We start from the raw sequence: 22887 nt of genomic DNA on the forward strand, positions 1-22887 counted from the left end.
TCGCTTCTGATTTTTATCTGAAAAAAAATGTCTCTGCGATAGACAATATTAATATGGTTTCAGTAAACTCAAACCTATATTTTTTATGAGTAAGTGAAACATCTTTCTATTCAGAAATTTTCACTTTGTTCCTAAGGTACTTGTCTCCTGGAACTTTTGTGTTGTGTTTACACTGTACAATGAATTTTCTGCAATTCTAGTGTGCAGTAGTGGGGTACATGGGGTGATAATTGATTGGCAGTACTTTGCGTATACAGTACAGGAAAAATGTCACATCAAGCTGTTTAGGTGACCTAAAGGACCATCGGTTGGCCAACTGATGAGGGTGATTTATCATTCGACAATCTTTAGAGCTAGATGTCATGCTGTCATGCTATTGTTAGAATCAGCGGTCAGCTGTCAGCCATGTTGGAGGATCAAGCATAGTTGAGCAACTCAGCTGGCTGGGCACAACCAAGGCCACACAAAGTGTTGTACCAGGACCACATGATGATCTGGAGTAATGATCAGGAACAGCTATAGGGTGAAAAAGGAAGGTTAGTTTAAAATGATTAAGCACTGCCTCCCCCTCTCTCCTCTCCGTTCTCTGCCTTCAGTCTATTCATATAGCTAAGTTCACTCATGTAGAAAGGTGACATTCATGTATCTGCTGAGTCTTGGAGGTAAATCAGTCAGTTTTGGTAGCACGACTTCAGAATAACTCACAGTTCATGGAGGACTGTTTTCCACTGTCTTTTGAGTCCTTTTTAAATTCCTATTTTACTGACATCCTTTTCAAATACCTTACCTGGTATTATTAAAAATAAACTTGAACCATTGGTCAAATTTGCACAAATCATTATGCTGTGATCTTAAACATTGAAGAGTGCTCAAAGTAATACATACACTGACGTTTTTTGCTTTGATGTCTGAGAAGCTCACCTGCTTTGAAGCCAGGCTTGGGCTTTAATTATTTTTGAAGTCCTGAATGCTATTGTGCAAATGACTTGAGGTACTCATGTAATGTGACTATATAGGAGTTTTGAATTCATAATTCATAGCTTAAAATTGTCCAACCTAATTAGGAGTTGTTCTAGAAAAGTAGGCTATTTACATTACCTTCTATATTGCATAGTGAAATTGAAGAATAGATGAATAAACAAATCCATTGATGTTGAACTTTGTATATTTATCTTCTTATTTTGCAACTCAGGTCTTTTTTAAATTCTATTTTGCCCGAGTATTATTGTTTAGTGTGAAACATAAATTAAATTTGTCCCGGTCTTTGTTTCCCCAAAGGTTGGTGACTTTGGCTTGAGTTTGTGATTCAGATGGGCCTTTAGGGGCTGAAATGGACAGGCAAGGTGACACGCAGGTCTCCGTGCTGTGTGAAAACAGACTCTCAACCTCTCAGGAGGATGGAAGCACTGGCTGTAGGTGATTAATGGCTGGCTAATACGAGTGCTCGAAGGGCAGCTCTGCTTGAGCTCTGGAGGATGTCTACTGAAAGAGAAATGCATAACACACTAGGCTTACCTTTCAAATTTGATGGAGATGTAAATAACTGAACTTTTGTGATATGGAATTCCATATTTTGCAGGTAGCCATATCGGGATTATAACTGCCTTAATGTGCTAAAGAGTTTCTTCTCCACCTTTAAATAGAGTGTATGCACCGAGTTAGACTCTCCTGCCCTGTTTGTGTTCATTCCAGGTGCAAAGGTTTTGGTTAAGAATTTTATGTAAGCAGCGGTTTTATTATGCAAATATATAATTGCCATACAATTATATATAATTGGGGAGTTCACTTCTGGTTTCCCCATAAGAAATTTGCACTATAAGTCTGAGGTTTAGATTTTCACAATTATACATATATTACATTTAGTCTCTACTTTTCAATTCTCAAAAATAGAGTTTGTTCATAAGTACAGAAAAGACCTAGTTATTTATTCTGACATTTCACTAACAGAGCAATGGGATCCTATTAATGATGCACGTCTCTGCCATTTCTAATTATGTCCATTTGAATTGTAGATGACATTGCTTTGTCAATAGAATTTAGTTTCAAAAGGACCATGCTGACGCGCATGTACATGTTTAATTCAAATATAACTGCCACCAAACTCGAACCGTAAACACGACTGAACACAAATAATGATGCACTGACAAAAAAAAACAAACAACAAAAAAAAACAAGCCAGATAGAAAGAATATCAGAATCAGCTCCTACTATCCTATAAAAATACCAGCAATCAAAATTCTAAAAATTCACTGAAGGCAGCTTATACAAAAAGTTCTGTGATTGAAGATCTTAGTGAAGGGTAGACTAGCTGCATACATGCTCGCCCCAGTAGCTTTTCAGAGAAGTTAATGCTTAAGCGAATTCTCTGGGTAATTTATTCATAGCTCAGCATTTAGTGCCTCTAATCCATTGCTGATACTGTTACTGGGTGCACATAATTGTATAATAATGTTAAAGTAGGTTTTCAGGCAGGGTACTTATCAGCTTGTATTTAGAGTGGTGCTTGCAAGAAGTCCAAACTGAGGAAAAATCGGCCACCAGCTTTGTAAGCAGGGTTGAAATTACCATGATAGACTGAGGCTGGAGTTCTTCTCCATGCATATTTTTGCACATTGTCTCAAACTTCGTCTTTAATAGGAGCTGACAGAATGTAAATGGAGTTTTAAGAGGAACTGGATAGTTGGAAATTTTTCTTATTTAGTTTGTGGATGAGTGAGTCCAGTTTCTGGGATGTGTATGGGAATTTATAGAGGTTCAATATGTCATATCAAACTAGGATTATAAATTTATGAGCGCTCTTGACTTAGGCAAATTGTTCAAGTACTGCTCCACTGGCATCTTCACTGCTAGTTTAATAATGGTTTGATAAATCTTTAAAATGTCACAAAAAACATTATCAGACAATATAAGTTAACATGCTTTCTTTATAGGCCTGATTTATTTATTTAAATATATTTCAGGGTTTGATTTGTGCTCTAATGCCTCTGAATTTATTACAATGAAATCTGGGTATGTGAAATATGACTGCAGTGAAACACAACAAAAGTTATCACAGTTCTTTTTCTGGGCATCGTCTATTGTACATGGCCCCCCACCCCTGATCCCCTGACACAGTCTTGCCACCAGTGCAGGAGGACAGAGGAGGTGAGCACTCCTGCAGGAGTACAGAGGAGGTGAGCACTTCTGCAGGAGCACAGAGGAGGTGAGCACTCCTGCAGGGCACAGCACCCGTTTTGGCAGTAATAAGACGAGCTGTGTGTAATGTATGCAGGCTGTTAGCGATGTTAAATGGAGCTTGAAGCCTGGCTGACAGCAGCATATCTCCACGGCCTCCGTGCTTAGGAGAGAGGAGGAGGACAAGGGCGATGTAATGGACTAGGAGAGTCGGAGCCTGGCGCAATGCTCACTGAGACGTCCCTGGTGGAGCTCACACATGAGAGACCATTCTCTTATTAGGACCATTACTGTAATGTGGTGACAGTTGTCATATGATGAAGAGTGAGACTGACACATAAACAATTTCATTACGATGGGCATTATTTGAAAGATTTATCTTTATATGTTAAATACAGTATTTAAATAATAAGTTGGCACATCATTTGTCTGGGATTTTTAGAGTAAGCAGATCTCTGTGGAGAACAATTTAGATAGGAAAGGACATTGAACTACATTATTGGTGGTAAATATGTTTCTTTAAAAATAATCAACAAAAAAATGAAATACATTTTGTGCCTTTGAAAATACATTTATTGGTCTTTTGTTAAAGTTCCTCTTGATCTATCATCAACCATGCTTGTTGCACCTTCCAAAAATAGCTGTTTAGGTTCATAATACAGCAGAGAGACCAAAAAAGAACCCAAGAAAACTCCAGAGAATTCAAGGCTTTCACAAACGTCCGTATTCCTCTCTGTGCAGTGCCGCAGCAAACACTTTCAAATGTAAATTTGTGTAAATGTGTTTTTGTTTTCTATAACTGTGCATTTAAATTTGTCCTTAATAGATTATATCCCAGAATTCTTCTACATAGAAATGTATTGTCCATTCAATTTCTCTTTGGTCTTTAAAAAAACAAATCACTGGAGTGCAAAAAGGTTCTGCAAACTCCATCAAGCTGCTCTTCCACCAACAAATCCAGCAGTGTGTGTCTGAGTATCCAGGATTGTCATTTTTAATAGTTGAGAAAGTGTGCATCTGCCATGATTAGTGCTGTTGTGGGATCCATCTCATCATCAACAAAAGCACCAGGCACAGGTCTTTAGTCTCCCCCATTCACCTTCAATCACACCGATGGACAGAAGGGCAGACCGGCAGGTTGGCCTGATTGCCGTGGCCACGAAGAATGAAGAGCAGCTTCTACATCCGGCCACTCTTCTCGCATCGACTCCAGCTGATGTCAGGACACCTGGAAAAAAGCCAGAATTTCATGAGCGAATAAAAATCTTGCTCATACCAGAAGAGCCAGCACTGAAAATAAGTGAATGTTGTGGCTTACTGTGGTGGTTTTCACTCTGCCTCCAGGCTGTGCACACCTCCAGCCTGATCTGTTTATTAATAAGCCACAGCCCTCATCATCCAGACAGGGCATCATCTCACACCACTGTCTGCTCCTCACAATGTGAGCTGAGAACAGAAGAACACTGCATTTATAAAAGAAAGAATTATATATATACATATATATATATATATATATATATATATATATATATATAAACACGATAAACATCGATATATGCACAATGCACATTGATTATATATACAGTGAACACTGATATATGGAGTGAACATTGATGGATATGGATAGACATATAGATGCATAGATGTGTAATGGACTCTGAAGTCTAAATGCCATTTGAAATATGCCTGCATCAATAAGAAGACAATCTTGCAAGAAACAACAAGGAACGAGGCCAAGCTGGAACAGTAGTCCATGGATGGATGGTTTAGAGGTGTACAATACCACTTATCATCTATATACAATGGCATACTAATAACTTTACTCTATAACTTTCAGCAGTACCCATGAATATCCCTTGACATCAATGACTTTTTTTCCCCTTTTCTCCCATTTTAGCACCAATTCCTTCCCACCAAGTATGACAACAACCAACCATGGAGGCGCAGCAAGCACAAGACGCCAAGCAGCACGTCTTTTCGAACTGCTCTCCGTGCTGTGACAGAGAGCAACCCAACACACTCAGAGGATAGCTAACTGCCCTTGTCAACATGCATGATCGCACAATTGGCTAGTGTCACGGTGAATGACGTTGCAGAGTATTGCCATCCCTCCCACCTACAGAGTAGCACAAATTTGCCCCCTTGGGCTCCCGGCCACGCTGTGGCATCATCAGGGCTTGAGCCAGCAAACTCCTGACGATAGCAAATGCTTTTCTGTTACACCACTCTGGGGCCTGACCTTAATAACCTTTATTATGTAATAGGTGTGAATCACACATAGAGGTTTTATACATGGATACCATTTATGTGGCTGCTCAGATCTTGAACCATATTCCAGGCAACTTGACTTACATTAACATTCATATATTAATGGTATAGCTAGTTATTCCAATTTATTTCGTCTTCACATCTGCCACTAAAAACACGATCCAGGTTGCCTGTGCAACAAAAACACATGAGTCTCCACCGGTCAAGATACACATCTGTGATTTAGCGTTACTGCTGTGGGTAGTGTGCTGTAAAGGGGCACCCATACATTTATCTTAAAAGTGGTACAGGAATCCACAATCCACTTGAAGGTTAAGACGAGGGAGTAAAAGGACATAGTTATAGTGCAGCTAAAAGCTGAAGAAACAACACACTAAACCCACACTGGGCTTGATAATAAAAGGACATTCTTATAGTGCAGCTAAAAGCTGATGAAACAACACACTAAACCCACATTGGGCTTGATAAAAGTCTCTTTCATAAAATAGAACACATTGCACCAACAGAGAACAAATTTTTCCTGAGAACCAATTTTTCACATTTTTCACTTAATCAAACACAAAAGTCTATTTATAATAACTAGGGCACCCATATATGTTCATTTGCATACCATGACATATTGTCCCTTAGAGAGAAAGAAGGAGAGACGGAGGAAGTGAAGTGTGTACCTGTGTGTGAGTGTGTGAGTGTGTGTGTGTGTGTGTGTGTGTGTGTGTGTGTGTGTGTGTGTATGTGAGCGAGAGAGAGAGAGAGAGAGAGAGAGAGCGAGAAAGAGGAGGAGGAGGGGGAAACAGAGTTAAGGGGGGCAGTCATTTCTTATTATTATAATAAGCATACAAATAAGCATTACAAATGAAATTATCTGCATGTGGTAAATTACAGAGTCTTTCCAACAAAAATACAATAAAACGTAAAGACATCAAATTACACTGAAGTACAAACTGCATACGTATGAAGTAAAGTCAGTACAATTTAGATTTTCTCTTGTCTTTGCTTTATGTTTTTCCATAGTGGATGCAACACCATTGTTGATATTCCCCAGATGAACAGATGTAAGGAGGGTCATTATTCATACAGGAATTGATTTTTAATCTCTGACTTTATGTTTAAAAGCTCTCTGCTGGCACCTTTAAAGAGTTTTCAGCACGGATTCATGGCTTAATGTGTTCTGCAAAGTCATGAGTGTTTTTGAGCCTGGGGACCAGTGTCCTGCTGTGGACTTCCAGCATTTCAAATGTCCGTCCTTTTCCATAATGACAGCTGAAAGATACTTTTTATGTTAATCCAGCACAGTTTCATTTCAGAGCTGTAACAGAAGAAACTGCAGATAATAGTCAATGACATTCTTTCCTAAAGTGACTTCTACACTGCTGTTCTCAGTGTTAAACAGTTTAATGTTGGCTACCAATGTATGTTATAAAAAAGGTACACTATAGCCTTATTTTAATCAGACCCTAATTAACTCAATCAAGTTTAGGTTAAATATAAGATGATTTTTTGTAACTTAACCTGTTAGATATAATTTTAAGAGACATCAACAGGCTAATGTCTATAAGAATTGCATTCATTCTTAAGTATCAGAGCTTTTACTGTATATGATGTATATGAGACTAAAACTATCGTGAAATGCAAAGTTATAGAGAAATTGTGAACCTCAAAGAAACACGTAAGGCAGAGAGCACATGACATAAAAAGGGTGATAAAAACTAGAGGAAGAATATGACGTATGCCTTTATAGTTCTCATGCCCTTGTTATACTATAAAATGTACTTTAAACGCCATTTGAAAATAGACCATAGTTCAAAGTCACTGTGAGCTAATTTTAAACCTAGCAAACCTTAAGATCTAGCAACCAGCAGCTAACACAGAAGGCTTTCATTCTATGAACTGTTCAGGACTTGTAGTCCTGCTGTTAACAGTCACGTTGTTGGATGTAAGAAATGATTCTGAGAAATTAAATGGGTAATGTCAATAACTGTACTAGCAATAACTGTGGGACCTGACTATATGTAATAAGTAATCCAGGCACCATACTGCACAGCCTGGCATTGCACCAGTACTTTCTAAGGGAGTACCCACAATCAACAAACACAAACAAGTGCCAAAGAGCAACCTATTACCTATCAGAGTGTAAGTGATGAGTGATACTCTCACACTGCTCTACTAATGAGCCATCCACAGCCTCTGTGAGGAGCTGTGAGGGGATTGCCAGTCCGCTGCTGGGCAGGCACACTATGGCACAGTGCCACCCTTCTTTTCCACATCAGTACATCAAAGAGGTGCACTCTCCCTGAACTTGGAACTGTCAGACACTGAGGCCCCAAGAACACCTCACAAAGAGACCCAGCAAGTCTCCAGGGGCTGCCAGATCAACCAGTGGGATGCTGGACCCTATCTAGCCAGCTGGGACTGAGCATTTGAATTAGGCTTCTACACATGTAACTTGCCAACATAAACTTAGCACAGGTTTTGTAACTAATGGAGAATAATGCTAAGCTGAAGAGTCCAAGGTTTAGAAAGCTCAGAAACACCAGATAGTTTCACCTTCATATCCAGCAATGAGAAATCTTCTTACATCCCCCTGAGAGTAGCACTCCACACACAGGCAGAAGAGACATTTCTCTTTTGCTGGTCCCAGTGGAGACACCATGTTTTAATCAAGCCTCTTAGAGAGTGTGGGATTGCTTGTATACTATTCTCCATCATCACAGAATAGCTACTTTAAGAAACTACATAACATGCTCACTCATAATGCTTTCATTTATTCAGGAAAAGTGCACATGTAGGTCTGCTGTTTCTCCAGTGGATTTCCTGGGATTTGACAGTGGTTAAGAAATCTTTTTTTAATCAAGAATAAAGAGGAGTGATATTGTGGGAAGTGAAAGGGGCCTCTCATTTCAGTAAAGCTTTTTACGTCTACTTAGACCAGCATGCTTTAGACAGATGATAGTGTACAGCGTAAAGCAAAAGCTGAAAAACACTAAACCAATTTTTAAAAGGTTTTGTGTGGTGCGACTACACCCACAACAGCTGCATTCATTCCTTACATTTCCATTATAACATGCTTGAAATTGTCTGATCAGCATTCTCTTGTCTTGTCTTATTACCCTGAGACTTAACTGGCTGTATCAGAATACACAAGCTTGAGTAGCACAGTGGATTCCCTCTGTGCTGTTCACAGTGCTCACAGGCAGTTGCATGGGGCCCAGGTCTATAGTACCATTCATTTCAAGGAGTCTAATGACACACACTAAGGGTGGCACATGAAATCACGTTTTACAGGCTCTCAGCCTTCTGGGATCTTCCTGTCCTGAACACTGGACCACTGACAACGGCTATCCATTATACACAATTTATGCCCTACATCACATGGCAAAAGAACTTGGGCCTACTGGAGGAAATACTTCAGCAAAGGTAATGCTCCTTTCATCTGGCAGGACTTAGGCCCACGTGGTCTGACAATATCATCAGTGTATATGTTAAATATCCACCTGCAGAACAATTATTTCAAATTATATTGCCATACTGCATGGTTTTGTACCATTACTTTTGAGTGCTCTGGCTTCAGTGTTACAGTGGATCATGATGCTTGCTTGTGTGACTGCATTACTAATGAATCCCAACTCTTGTTTCCAGAGTGCGATGACCTATGCTTGAATTCCAGGGCTGCAGCACGCGCTGTCCTGAATGCCCTGCAGCAAAGGTGTAGCCGCTAACTCCTTGGTCAGTGTACCGATCCAGATGTACTGAGCTAGAGAAGTACAGCCCACCTCCCACTCTGAATACAGGGATCATTCTTGTAGTTGTCACCTATCCTAGCCTTCACATTAAGGTTAGTGTGACAAAGATGTCCTTCATGTACCTCTAAGGATAGAAGTTCTGTCAAATTTGGTATTGCATTGTATTTCTCACACTTTTGTTCTCAAACATTAAACATTATTACAGCCCTTATTTGCAGTTAGTGGATTTGGCACAGACTTCCTCTGATCCAAAAATAGAGTACAGCTAAGTGTCTCTAAGTTAAAGATCTGTCTTGTAACACCATGAAAGATAATTAGATACTTTAATTGATGCTTACAGCAGATACACCATGTATTATATTCAGGAAGCACTGAGAGAAATAGGGCATATTAATAATCTGTTATTGTGTGGGCAGCACGCTTTAACACCTGCAAATACTTAATCATGACAGCAATGGATTAACTGTACAGGACATATTCCCCATGTACATAAAACTCATTTGTTTTAATAGTGATCAACTATGTGTTGAAAGGAATAACCTCCAGAGAGAAGCAAACATCATGAGCGTTACTAAGATTGTTTTCTGCACATTTAATTTCTTGACAGTGAGAATATGACCTGCTAGTCATATTTGTCTACTTTTCTTTTTAAAAATTTATAGAGCCTTCACAAAAGACTTTAAGATGTGGTCAGAATGAGTAATGCTTCAATCTGAATAACTGTAATCAGAAAAGTCATTATTTGCAAACAGCAAAGATCAAGTTTAGACAGCAAAGCTCAAAGCTCTCTGATACTATCCTTGGATGAACAGATCAGAGGTCTTATGTCACTGCAGTACTGTGATTAATGATGCTGTAGCCATTGCTTCCAGATTTGGGGGTCAGTATACTATTCTTAATGCTACCACTTACCATGACAGACATATCCAGATCTACATTACATCCATCTAGATCCATCTGTGTCTAGAGCACAGCTAGGCTTTTGTATAAGAACTGCCCCTCCCAAAACCCATTAATTTTCAAATTCATTCTCTACACATGCAGCTTTCCCTAAATAAAAACCTCAGCCTAGGCTCCAAAACAAAATTGGTCTTTCAACATACAGTGGTTATTAATCACTTTGGGTGTATTTTACATGACCAATCATTGCCATATTTTTATTTTATTTTTTTTAATTAAAAAAAAAAAAAAAACAGAGGCATGTATAAATGTTGCAGATGGCACTTTTCACAATATACCGATGAACCAAAGACTTCAAACATTTCAGACATTGCCTATTGGCAGGATCTGTGGTAAGTGGCCTAGAGCCTCATCGTCATCTTTTTAACCATGGTGCAGTGGATACTGAGAGGCTTCGGTTTTCCTCCCTCATCCCATCATGCGTGACTAAAAAATAGCTCACCTTCCAACAGCAAGGCGTTTTTACACACTGCCAGCAATCGCTTGACTGCACCTGGCAGACGGGCTTGGCACAATGGTAGACAGAGATGCCTGCTCTCCCTTTGACTCTAAAGTTGCCCATATTACCTGGTTTTTCATCAGGATCAGATAAAACCATAGTACACAGAGATGAACAGTATACTTTCCTTCAAGCACTTTGAAGAGCTATCTGTTAATCCAGTGGGGACATCACAAGGCCACCAATCAGGCCACTTGCTACTGTGCTTGTCTGACAATGGTGTCTATTTATCCCCTCTTGCCCTGTTCAGAAATCAATAGCTTCACCCTTTCATTTTGTTAGAGACAGAGAAAGGGTCAGACTGCATGAAATTGCACCTTGGAAGAGGATGTGGTTAGGTAGTGGTCTAAAGGGAAATGTTGCTTCTTGATGATCATTATACACTCAGGTTTACTCTTGAATTGAGGAAATAAGATGTTAGGTTAGCTGTTTTTAAAGGTGCTTTTTTTGTGTCAAAATTCATAGGTTTCAGGCTGTAGCAAGGATATTTTGTGTCCAGCTATCTTGTTGGCAAGAGCCAGAATAGTGTGACATATTATGATAATCCACAGTAGTGTTTCCTGTCTTCAGTGAAACTGGCAAGAAATGGCAATATGGGATTATCTCTATGGAATGTGACCGCAATGGGAATAATAGATAAATATTATATTGAAAATGGAATAATATTGAGACAAGTAACTTTATATCTGCACTGCATAACAGATATGCCCTGTAATACACTCTACTGTAAAGCAGATATTACAGGAAAATATATTGTATAATATTTCCAGTAGAAAAAAAAAAACACAGAGCTACATAAAAAAACTTCAGAAGCAATCTGGATCATCCCCCTAGTGAGCAGGCACACTTTAAAAATGGATTTTGAGAAACTCTTACCATACAAAACACTTCTCAAAATATGACATGTACAATCACAAAATCCGACAAAGAACACTTTCATCTTTCTGGACAAGCCAGTGGTAGATGAACCAATGGTTCTCATGCACCACCAAAGAAAGTTAGAATTATGGAGCATATTTTTAACCATGTTGGAAGATAATAGGTTTTACTTATATGGAAACATTCCCAGTCTTTACATTATACAAGTGTTATACCATTATACCAGTGATCACCAGCGATTGCACTGACAGAACAGATGTAAGCCTGCTATGAACTAGACTAACTGAACTCATCTCAAACGCTTGTGGAATTTATCATTTGAATGCAAATAAAATCTTACTGTATATGGACACCATCTTACTCTGAAGTTGTTTATTTCCAATTCTGTTGACATTCTTCCCAAATACTGAGGTCACATAGTGCAATCTAGGTCCCATCCCCACAACATCTTGATTTCCCCAGTGTCTAGCACCTTGGTACAAATCCTCCTTAGGTGGTCACACTTCAGGAGACAGTGATGAAACCCACAGTAACTGTCAGAGTCCTGTGAGTGATGCTTCACACACCTTTTCACTGAGCAGACAGCATAATCTCTAGGATCAGAAGCTACTCTGATGTGCTCCAGTCGGCTACTGATACAGTGGTGCCAAAGCCTGGCTGAAGCCTCTGGCTCTTACCGTCTACGCATGCCGGGGTGGCTCTAGTGGTGCCAGCAATCTGGCCCTTCCTGCAGGCACACCTGGCTGTCTGCCGGGCGACGGTCCTCCTTGGCTGACTGCTGTCCCGGTCTAGGGTGACGATTTCACATGTGCCAGCCACTAACTGACCTGAATGAAGAGACAAAATGTATGATAAAGATATGAGAAGTATTTATATCGTGTTACACATTGCAAGAAATAAGCTCCAACCCTGTTTTCCAGCTTTATAAAGGCTTTGATTGCAATTTTTAACTTGACTTAAATTAGGTTTACATCTTTTGACACTTTTATGATGAACAAAACCCATTGCTTACCATAATTTAGATTTGACCTGATTAACCTGCATAAATGTTAACAGTAACATACTTCTAAGCCTCTCAGATTTGCAGTCTGCTGGATGTGGTATTGTGTGGTAAATCAACTCTTAATAGCAATGAACCAACAAAGAATGTACTGCAGACACTCAACAATCAGAATAATCTGACATAAGTCAAACCAAATGGCTGCTAGCAGAAGGCAATCTCCTGAGTCCAGCTGGCTGCTGGGTTAAGCAGCTTCTCAAAGGAAAAGCTTGGACAAAAGGATATAAATATTTACTTCTATATGCCAGCCTTCAGCTCTTTCATGGATACGTGTATAAGAATGAGGATGTTACAGGATAATTAGGATGTTTTTAGGAAATCAACCCCATTAATGAATAAGTGCTATTCTAAAATCTGTACAAAATAAAAATAATTATACATGTTCTTTGTGCTTCTTGTTTTGCCAATCCAATATTCTTGGCCATATAGGTAAGAGAAAATCACAGACTGTGTCCTCCATTAGCTGCCTAATGTTCCGCCTGGACAGATAGTTTGTTCTTTGGTTTTAGAGCGTGCCAGCTGACATCCTTATGGTGCTCAAGATTGTATCCAAAGCCTGATTCAGAGATCAGGATTTTTGCTGTATTCCTCTCAGATTCAATTTTTTGAAATCCAAAGAACACACACATGTATAAACTATACTAGAGATGTGATTCATATTCAGATACTTTACCTGTGTGTTTGTGTGTGTACATGTGCTTATGTGTCACACACCATTTTCCCAGGTAAAGCATTGCTAAGTCCTCCGAGAGATGTGGAGACTACATTCTTGTCCTACAAGCGAACACCCTCTTTTCCTCCTTTCTCTTCCTCCATTACTCATCAGGATGCAAAGCAACTTTTACGACACTCTGTATTTCAGGCTACATTTTAAAGCACAAGAGAAATATTGCAGAGCTGGTCAGATCTGCCATTAAAAAAAACCCGAAAAAGGTCTCTAGACATCCCTTGTTGCAAGCCACTCTCATCATTAAAACTGAAAGTACTTCTATCCAATCTATTTCAGGCAGCTGAGTTGCTTGAGCGCTTCAGTGATTATTGGAACATTTTCAAGAGTGATTTGATTTTGTCTTTCCTTCTCCTCACCTCTCCCCTTCTACCACCCACCCTGCTGTTTTTCACTCTTTCTCCCAAAGTACCTCTCAAAGTTACTGTACTGTTATAAAAGAAAGTTTCATGGTGCCCTTGGTGTTGTAATATCATGCTACAATGGTCCTATGTCTGTTGTAGTATAAATAATAATCAATCAAAAAACTGAGGATAATGCTATTTCTGAAACTCGTCAATTATCACTAATAGAACAGTAAGAGGAAGACTTAGATGGAACAAATGCATTTTGTATAAACTACAATAAGCTAAAGTTTCATAATACTGCAAATTATTACGAAACTTTTCTATTACTCAGTGGTATTAGAGAATGATAAGTGGTGATGAAAAGTGAATTTTTCTTCTGATGAAAAATATTTAGATTTCTTACGAGGACAAGAACTTGAGGTTACTTCTTGTCAGACTCCAACCCACACCCAGCCAAACAAACACACAAAACACAACACCGATCCTTAAATCCCAGCAAATCAGACACCTCCAACCTGTCAACCACCAGCCCCGCACCAATCACAACACTCATGGACTTCCACGTTCGCAGTCACCCACATACTGATCATCACATACACCTGCACCTTATTATCCCCTTCCAGTCTTCGCTTTGTGCCGACTGAGTCTCTGCTGAGTTCACGTCTAGCAAACCATAAGGACTCAAGGGCTACTTTGTATTCATGTTGCCTTTTTTCTTTTTATTTATGTTCTATTTTGTTCTCTATTCTCTCCTGTATTGTTTTCTTGTTAAGTTCATCATTAAAATAACTATTTTGTTACATCTCGCTTGCTCCCTTGCTCAAAATGTCACACTGCTCCAACAATCCAGTAATATATGTCTTACAAGCACAACAATATTACTAAATTTCCATTATTGCACTGATCCATCCATCAAAGTTAGATTGTACGAATCCACTCTGGCCAGTTAATACATCTGGATAATACTCTCTTAGCTCATCACACTAGGAAAACAACTGTAAATTACCTTTCTCTGTCTCTGTCCACAGCTGTCACAAATGCTGAGAGTGTGAGCACCACTCTAGAAAAGCATTGTCATTCATTTATAATCGCAGAGCCCAGATAGGCTCTTGTGACAGGGGCCTGCTAGATGCTGGAATGAGAGAGTCCATGGGGCCATTCATGGAGCTTCATCAGCATGCTACCAGTGGAGCATGCCCTGTGATTGAATTCAGACTTCAAGCACTTCTCCTTTAATCCCTTGCACATTCATTCAGCCCAAGCCTGGCCTCTGCTGTATGACAAACACAACAGCCCCCCACACTTTCTTTCTCTTGTATCCACCAGTGTTTACTCAAACTCTTCCACCCACTAGGAAAGAATGACATGTATATTGGCATTTTAAAAGGAAAATAAAACAAATACAATTTTCTACTGCTGAGCTAAAGCCACATCAGAAATCCTAGACTGATAATGAAGCAAATTATTAAAGGACAATTAAACACATTAAGTGGACATGGAATCAAGACAGAATCGATCATCGGTGGCTATGGGCAACATTTTTGTGGCAATGAAGTGTCTACTCTGTCTGAGACTCTTGGAGCAAAATGTCTTGCATACTTTAGCCTTGCATTTTAGAGATGAAAGAGCTGCCAACCATGTATGGCAGAGAAGGACAGTGTGCTGCTTCTGCTGATCTGAAATTCAAAAGCTATCCCTTACAGCCTGTCAGCAAAGTGATGGAATGAAAAGTGAATCTATCATCAAGGGACCAAGACTAGGCTTTACCATAATATCAACACATCAATCCAGTGACAAACCATGTACCCACATTACATATGGGTTCAAAAGGACTAAATATAAATAAAAAGCTTTATATTTTATTATGGAGTTTATGACCACAGATTTATAATACCCTTTGATAGTAGCTCTTATTTTTTTCTTGTAAACTCAAAACACACAGTCTATCCATGTAATTCTTCTAGTATTAACTAAACACGTTCAGTGTTTTTCTGACTTATCTACCAGTAAAAGATTACTTTGCCAAAACAGGCATGAAACTGAGCACAGACCTAGCTTCTGCATCAGTATCTCTCATTCATGCTCATGGACAAGCCAATTCATCTAAACCAATAATCCAGGCTCGGTGTTCTGACCAATAAATCTTATTGTAAAATAAATACTTCAGTTGTACAGATATTTCTTATTTCAAGAGCTTTTAAATGAGTTCAGTAAATATTAATCCCTTAATCTGCCTAAAGTCATGATCTTCATTAACTATTAAATAGAGTGAAGAATCAATTTGGCTAGTGCATTAGTTCATTTTTTAAACAAATGTTATTTTAAGTGAAAAGTCTGAGTCACAGTGCCTCGCGGAACTTTCTGTCTCTGGCGTGCTTCCTCCAGAAGCTGCCTCCATGGTGATGGTGGAAGCCTTCAGCTCACACCCAGCCAGTGACTTCCGCTGCTGCTTGTTGGGACAGCAAATGTCTACAAGGTTAAGAATTCAACTTCCACGTTCTAGAATGTACCTAAAGTGAGCTTTCAGAGAGCATATGTTGATATCATGGCCTAGATAAATGTTTGTTTTTGAACCATTTGGCTGTAATTGACAAATAACAGCCTATTTTCAAACTTTAACATCCTACGCAGATTACATACAATTTAAATAGGACACATTAAACTTTTTACTTTTTAAAATTATTTTCACCAGCGCCTGCCATAAACATGTACCAAGAATGGAACCAAGGTGATCAAAATTTTCCCTCGGAAGCGGCTGAAAGAATTCTCCAGATGTGGTATCTGGGAGTTTCCATCTCAGTGCCAAAAACACATCTTCTAACCTGTTTTGTTTTGTAAATAGAAAAACTCAAATAAAATGACATAGACTCCCAAAGGTACTTTGTGACAGTCAGCAGTACCATTCTGTGTAAAAGGTACTATGCAGCTTTTAATATTGCTCTTTCTACAGTATAGTCTTAATGTGTTTTCAAATGTTTTTGTTTGTCTGCAAACAAACATACTCCATTTACATTTCTTTTTAGTTTCTTTTTGGTTTTTGTATTGTTCAAAATATTTTTTTCATATTTGATATTGGGCATGTGATTGGTTATTTTGGTACTTTCATAATCCTGTGCTCTGGTGGGCATGTGCCGTTAATTTAGTGGGTATATGGTTACAGGTCTAATTCAGTCTGAACACCCACAGAATTCCACTGATGAAAATCAAACAGTCCAGTATCTTACTGCAGTATATCCCTCAGCTACACTATACTGTAGTACTGTAGTACTGTACTATACTACAATATGCTGTACTGTCATTCCTCCTGAAGTTGTGTCTTGATAACAGCCTGTTCTCTTTTTTACTGTACAAATACAACACATTTAGCAAGCTTAAAATTATTTCACAAATAAGAGTGAGCTTGACACAATGTGAGCTCCACCTTAGGCATGGTAAAAACAAGCCTATCAGTTTATCCACACAACCATACTCAGCATGAACAAAATGAAAAGTGTTTTGACAGGTGCCAAATATCAGTATGCCTGAGCTCACTGTTTGTGCCCTCTGACTTTAAAAAAGGCAAATCCATGTATTCTGAATTTATCTTCAGTAAAAGCCCTGTTACTGTGGCAACCAAGCCAACATTTTTTAACCATAACAGCAGGCCAGCACAGAGATGTAAGCTCACTTTTGTCCAGTGGGCAATCACCTCCAGTGGCAATTCCATAGTGTACCAAATCCTTGTTATTAGAATACATAAACTGATGAATCCATGTGGCTATGACAGTTTACAAAGCAGTTATTATCAGTTCACAAAGCTAGATCTGTTCTAGCTGTAACTGCCATGCAGTGTGCATTGAGCTGAATAAGCTATATCCCGTTGTGTGACATTTTAAAAAAGCTTTTGAAAACCTACAAGACATAATACAAAGCTTGAATAGCACACTTTCCCACAAGGAACAGAAGTTGTTTCCACCAACAAACAAATTCTGCTTTCAGAAGAATACTTGAACCAACAATTGTGTGTGAATGTGTTATATCATATCTGAAGTCTATTGTTTTTTCAAAATGCACTAGGTTAGAATTCACATTATAATGATTACACTAGAATGCGTTTCACATTCCACAGACAGACAGTGTAATGGTTAGTGTGCAGATGCACTGATTTCTTGTAATAATACTGTTACCCTATTGTAGCACTTTGCTTTGTGATAATTATAAGCTCATGCACGTTTATCACATTCATACATTAAACTATTGGGGACAATTCTGTGCAAATATTTTTTTACTCTACAATTAAACAACATTTTGAGGTAATACTTTAGAGATTGTTGTGTAGGGGTATAATTAACAGAACCTTACATAAGATAAGCATTGCTTGGGGGGGTGGGGGTGTTAAAAGCGTTGACCCTGCTGTCACCCTTCAGACAGATTTGACCGGCACAGCTCTGAATTACAATGATTCATGACATCCACAGCCCACTGAATGGAGTGCCCTGCTATGACAAATGAGTAACATTCAATGAATAACTGAAATGACAGTCATTGCAGCGCTACAGTTTATGCAATTTCTGTGATTTTCTGAACCTTGGGAAAACTATTTCAATTTTTTTTTTAATGAGAAGTGTAAGCTCTAACTGATCACGTAGCTTGTATGCTTAATATACATACCAGAGGCAAAGGGGTTTTATGTATGACAGTGTCATTTACCTTCTCTTAGATAGTGTGCTTGAAAGAAAACCACAAGACAGAGGCCAGTTGCCGCTCCCGCAAGTGCCCACACGACACGGACAAGCTGCATATCTGTGATGAGCCAATACGTCTTAGAAGCAAGAGTACGTCGTCCGTTACGAAGAAAACTCCATTCTGATACAGTGCGGCATCGCACTGAACGAACGAAACGGTCTGAGGAAAGCGTCCCGTCCAAAAAAATGTTGCTATGACCGCACAACCTATGCCCAAAAACTTTAACGTCTCTTATTAATATAAAACGAGCAGTTACAATGGGTTTTATGTATTAAAAAAGTTGAAGGCTGCATAAACTGGCATAGGCTGCATCGTACAAAAATACAGAGAATTTGTCGTTTTGTCTCATTCGGGTGAACATTTTTTTTTTAATAAAAAACAAAACAGGAGAAAAAACTTTCAGATGAAGTCCAACTAAAAGATAAGGAACAAATACACTTTTGAACAATGGGCTACTGGAAAATGTTTCCACTGTTTACACGTGAGCTCAATCGGACTGTTTTAACCAACTCCCAAAAATCCCGTCAGTGCAGAATTCCCTCTTGTTCGCTTATTCGATCCATCAACCCTCGGTAGATAAACAAGTCCTCGGAATTATGTCCTCTTTAATAGAATGGAGACTTCATTTATGTCCAATATCACAGTACTACATGAGACGGGTTTCTATGACTGCATTATAAAATCCTCAGATTCTTCGGATCATATAGCCTATCCTTTGCCTAAGGTTGATCACACGGGTTGGGCAACACCTCTCCTTGAAAAACCCCGCAGGTTTGGAGTTTTTCATACTGCCCTTTCGACTACGTCATCGCTGCTTAAAACGCCTATGGGCGATCCTGAAGCGTAGGATCAATTACAGTGTAAGCGTAAGACATCCAGCTTTCTGACGTCTGTCGTATGTTATATATACGCAAGTAGTGAGCTAATCCCTGTATACACAGCAAATTCTCTCTCTCTCTCTCTCTCTCTCTCTCTCTCTCTCCCTCTCACCGTACTCATTTTCTTTCTGCGATGAATGTGTCCTGTTTATTGGAAATCACTGCAATCTATCCCCATTTCGATGAACGCCCTTTCATTTTAAACAAAGAGCGACAATAATATTCCGTCTCTAACTCAAGCTACAAAACAGTCCACAGCCAAGCCTAAGCGTGCGCCAGTGCTCGACGTGGACCGGTACTCACCGGTACGCAGCACCGGCACTTCTAAATTTTACTGTTCGCATATCGTGACTTTTTCTTGCAAACCGGCACATCTCACAAGCTCCCCGTGCTCTTTTCTGCTCTTTCTATAATCAGTTTCTAGGCGATTCATAATGAAACTATATAAACTGTATCCTCTGGGGCACTGTGTGACGCTCACCTGTTCCCTTTCTCTCCAAGTCTAGTCCATGACGAGTAAAGTTAATGCTAGACAAGATAAGTAACGTTAATGAATGGTATTAATGCTAAACAACCATGATAGCCTGGCTCCAACAGGGCACAGAGGACGTCAGTCAGTGAGTCAGACAATGACACAGAGCTTCAACCAAAACCACCACTAAATGCAGGCCGGAGCAGCAAACTGCTACTGGCAACGACGAGCCTGTTGATGTAGCATAACACCTGAAGATAACACTACCACAAACAACCTCGACATTAGCAACAGCGTAGGGTAATCAAATGATGTTTTTGCGCGCAAAAGTACACACTTAATATATAGTATCAAATAGATATTGCAGTATTCGATTATGGTAGATAATATCATAGGATAAAATTAAAGGTTTGGCAAATGGTTGTCATTTTGAGTAATACATTTATGTTGGGGACATCAGTGATATCTACTTAGTAGATATTTATTCACTGTAGAAATTTAGATTGTAATACTTATTGATTTGCTGATATTGGACAATACACACTGTAACATGTGAAGAAGGGGGGTACCAGCAGTTTATTTTCCACTTAAAACATTATTGTTAGCATTCAAAAAGTGCTGGATGTGCATAAAGTATGGGTATCAACGTCCAATTAATTCAGATCAAACACTTTTATAAAAAAAAAAAAAAAAGACACTATTGCTCATCCTACTGTCAGTGCTCAAAATACTGTTATGTAACCAAAATGTCTTCTATGAAGACTGCCTTATATATTCAGTTGCTGCTCATCCTAGCAATATACAATTTATTTTAAAAATTACTGAGGTGATAAGGTGTAAATAAATTGATAAAAGTTCTTCTTTGTTTTATTATCTCCCTCCAATTTTGTAATAATAAAAAGTGGATTACTAGTAGTGTGAGACAAATGAGAACATAAGGATAAAAAGTAGGAGCATGCCAATATGTGTTAATTACTTACCAACTTGTTAATGAGCTAATATGCCCACTTTGCTCCCCTTGCTTTAACAGGTGTGTTCACCACAGGATAAGCACTCACTATGTCAACACCATATGCCTTAATTTTTCCATTTAAATCCAGTGTACTACAGTTCCACAGTCACACAAAAGTCACAAACGTTTTTCGTCTTATAAAAGTGAGTAGATAGAATAAGGATAGTTTGCTCTTCCCAACTTATTTAGGCCTACCACCAGTGCTGGGTACAGAGTTGTTTTATAAGATGTCAACTTTTTGACAGTGGTGTTGAGTCTGGCATTTTTACCAATGCATAAACATCTTCACCAGGAGGAAAAATGTAAAATGACAGGTCAAAACTATTCAGTAAGTGTACTTCACAGTAAATGGTTGATGAAAAATTGCAATAGTCTAGTGGCTTCGACCTCCAGTCTAACAGCCCAGGTGTGATAAAATTTGAAAGAATACAAAAATGCAGTGTAGAAATGGTCTCCAAGAACTGGCCTGAGAACCTTGGTCATAGACCATATAAAAGTGCATAGAATAAGAAGAAACCTCGACCCTCCGACCTCAATGACTGCCGCCCTGTTGCCCTCACGTCATTCGTGATGAAGTGCTTTGAAAAGCTAGTCAGAGACTTCATCACCTCTTCACTGCCAACCTCCATGGACCCACTGCAGTTTGCATGCCGCCACAACCGCTCCACTGATGATGCAATTGCACATCTGCTCCACACCACACTGACCCACCTGGACAAAAGGAGGGGTAATTATGTTAAAATGCTGTTTGTTGACTACAGTTCAGCATTTAACACTATCATCCCCTCCCTACTCACTACTAAGTTGGAGGATCTAGGACTGCATACATCCCTGTGCGACTGGATCTCCAACTTCCTAACAGACAGACCACAATCAGTACGGGTGGGCAACTGTGTCTCATCCACCCTCACCCTCAGCACTGGAGCTCCTCAGGGTTGTCTGCTAAGCCCCCTGCTCTACTCACTGTACACCTACAACTGCACAGCCACTTCCAGCTCCAGCATCATTGTCAAGTTTGCTGACGACACCGTTGTCATGGGCCTGATCTCAAACAATGATGAGAGGGCCTACCTGGAAGAGATTAAGCACCTGGAAAACTGGTGCCAGGAAAATAATCTCCTCCTGAATGTCAGTAAGACAAAGGAGCTGATCGTGGATTGCAGCAAAAAGCAGGAGCAGCACTACCAACCTATGAGGATCAGTGGAACCACGGTGGAGAGAGTAGATAGTTTCAGGTACCTTGGTGTTCACATCTCGCAGGACCTGTCCTGGTCCCGCCATATCAACTCCCTGGCAAAGAAGGCTCGTCAGCGTCTTTACCACCTCAGATGCCTAAGAGACTTCAGACTGCCCTCCAAGGTACTGCAGAACTTCTACACCTGCACTATCGAGAGCATCCTCATGGGGAACATCACAGTCTGGTTTGGGAATAGCACCAAGCAGGACAGACAAGCACTCCAAAGGGTAGTGCGTTCATCACTCACACGGAACTTCCTGACCTGCAGGCCATCTACTACAAGCGGTGCCAGACCAAGGCCAGGAGGATTGTGAAGGACCCCACCCATCCCAACAATAGGGTCTTCTCTCTGTTGAGGTCAGGGAAGCGCTTTCGCTCCCTGAAGACCAATACAGAGAGACTGAAGAGGAGCTTCTTCCCACAGGCCATTCGGGCCCTGAATCAGGGAAACTGATAAACTGTGGGGACCACCACCACCATGTAACATAACTGTATATATATTCAATAACTGTATATATATTCACTTACCACCATGTAACATAAAAACTGTAAATATGTCTTTTTACAAAATGGATCTGTACATTCTGTAAATTATATACATACATATATACACAACCATATACATTGTACATTGTGTATATAAACATAATATACATATATTGTACATACATTGTTAATATATTTTGTACATATATAGAATATATATATTTCTCTATGCATATATATATTTCACATATATAGAATATCTATATTTCTCTATGCACCCCTGTTTTCTTTTTCCTCAGTTTGGACAGAGCACTCTCAACCATTTCACTGCGAGTTATACTGTGTATGACTATGTATGTGACAAATAAACCAAACTTGAAATATTTATTGATCAATAATAATAATATTGAATCAGGAGTCACC

At 39.3% G+C, this 22887-nt stretch overlaps 1 protein-coding gene across 1 annotated transcript; it reads right to left on the reverse strand.

Moving 5' to 3' along the window:
• Nucleotides 1-3498: 3498 nt before the first annotated feature.
• Nucleotides 3499-19157, reverse strand: tafa5b (TAFA chemokine like family member 5b). Its single transcript, XM_035523589.2, has 4 exons — nt 18344-19157; nt 12198-12347; nt 4493-4620; nt 3499-4402 (listed from the first exon to the last, which is right to left on the reverse strand). Exons 1-4 carry the CDS (start codon nt 18432-18434, stop codon nt 4394-4396), a joined length of 378 nt encoding a protein of 125 aa, XP_035379482.1. The 5' UTR covers nt 18435-19157; the 3' UTR covers nt 3499-4393.
• Nucleotides 19158-22887: the final 3730 nt, after the last annotated feature.

The sequence above is a fragment of the Electrophorus electricus genome, chromosome 4 (genome assembly GCF_041902795.1).
Source record: "Electrophorus electricus isolate QZ-2024a chromosome 4, ASM4190279v1, whole genome shotgun sequence".
Lineage (NCBI taxonomy): Eukaryota > Metazoa > Chordata > Actinopteri > Gymnotiformes > Gymnotidae > Electrophorus > Electrophorus electricus.

Coding starts and splice junctions, on each gene's coding strand:
- tafa5b (XM_035523589.2), bottom strand. CDS start 18,434: ATGCAGCTTGTCCGTGTCGTGTGGGCACTTGCGGGAGCGGCAACTGGC. Junction 12,348..18,343: donor AGCACACTATCTAAGAGAAG/GTAAATGACACT, acceptor CTCTTCATTCAG/GTCAGTTAGTGGCTGGCACA. Junction 4,621..12,197: donor CACCCCGGCATGCGTAGACG/GTAAGAGCCAGA, acceptor TTCTGTTCTCAG/CTCACATTGTGAGGAGCAGA.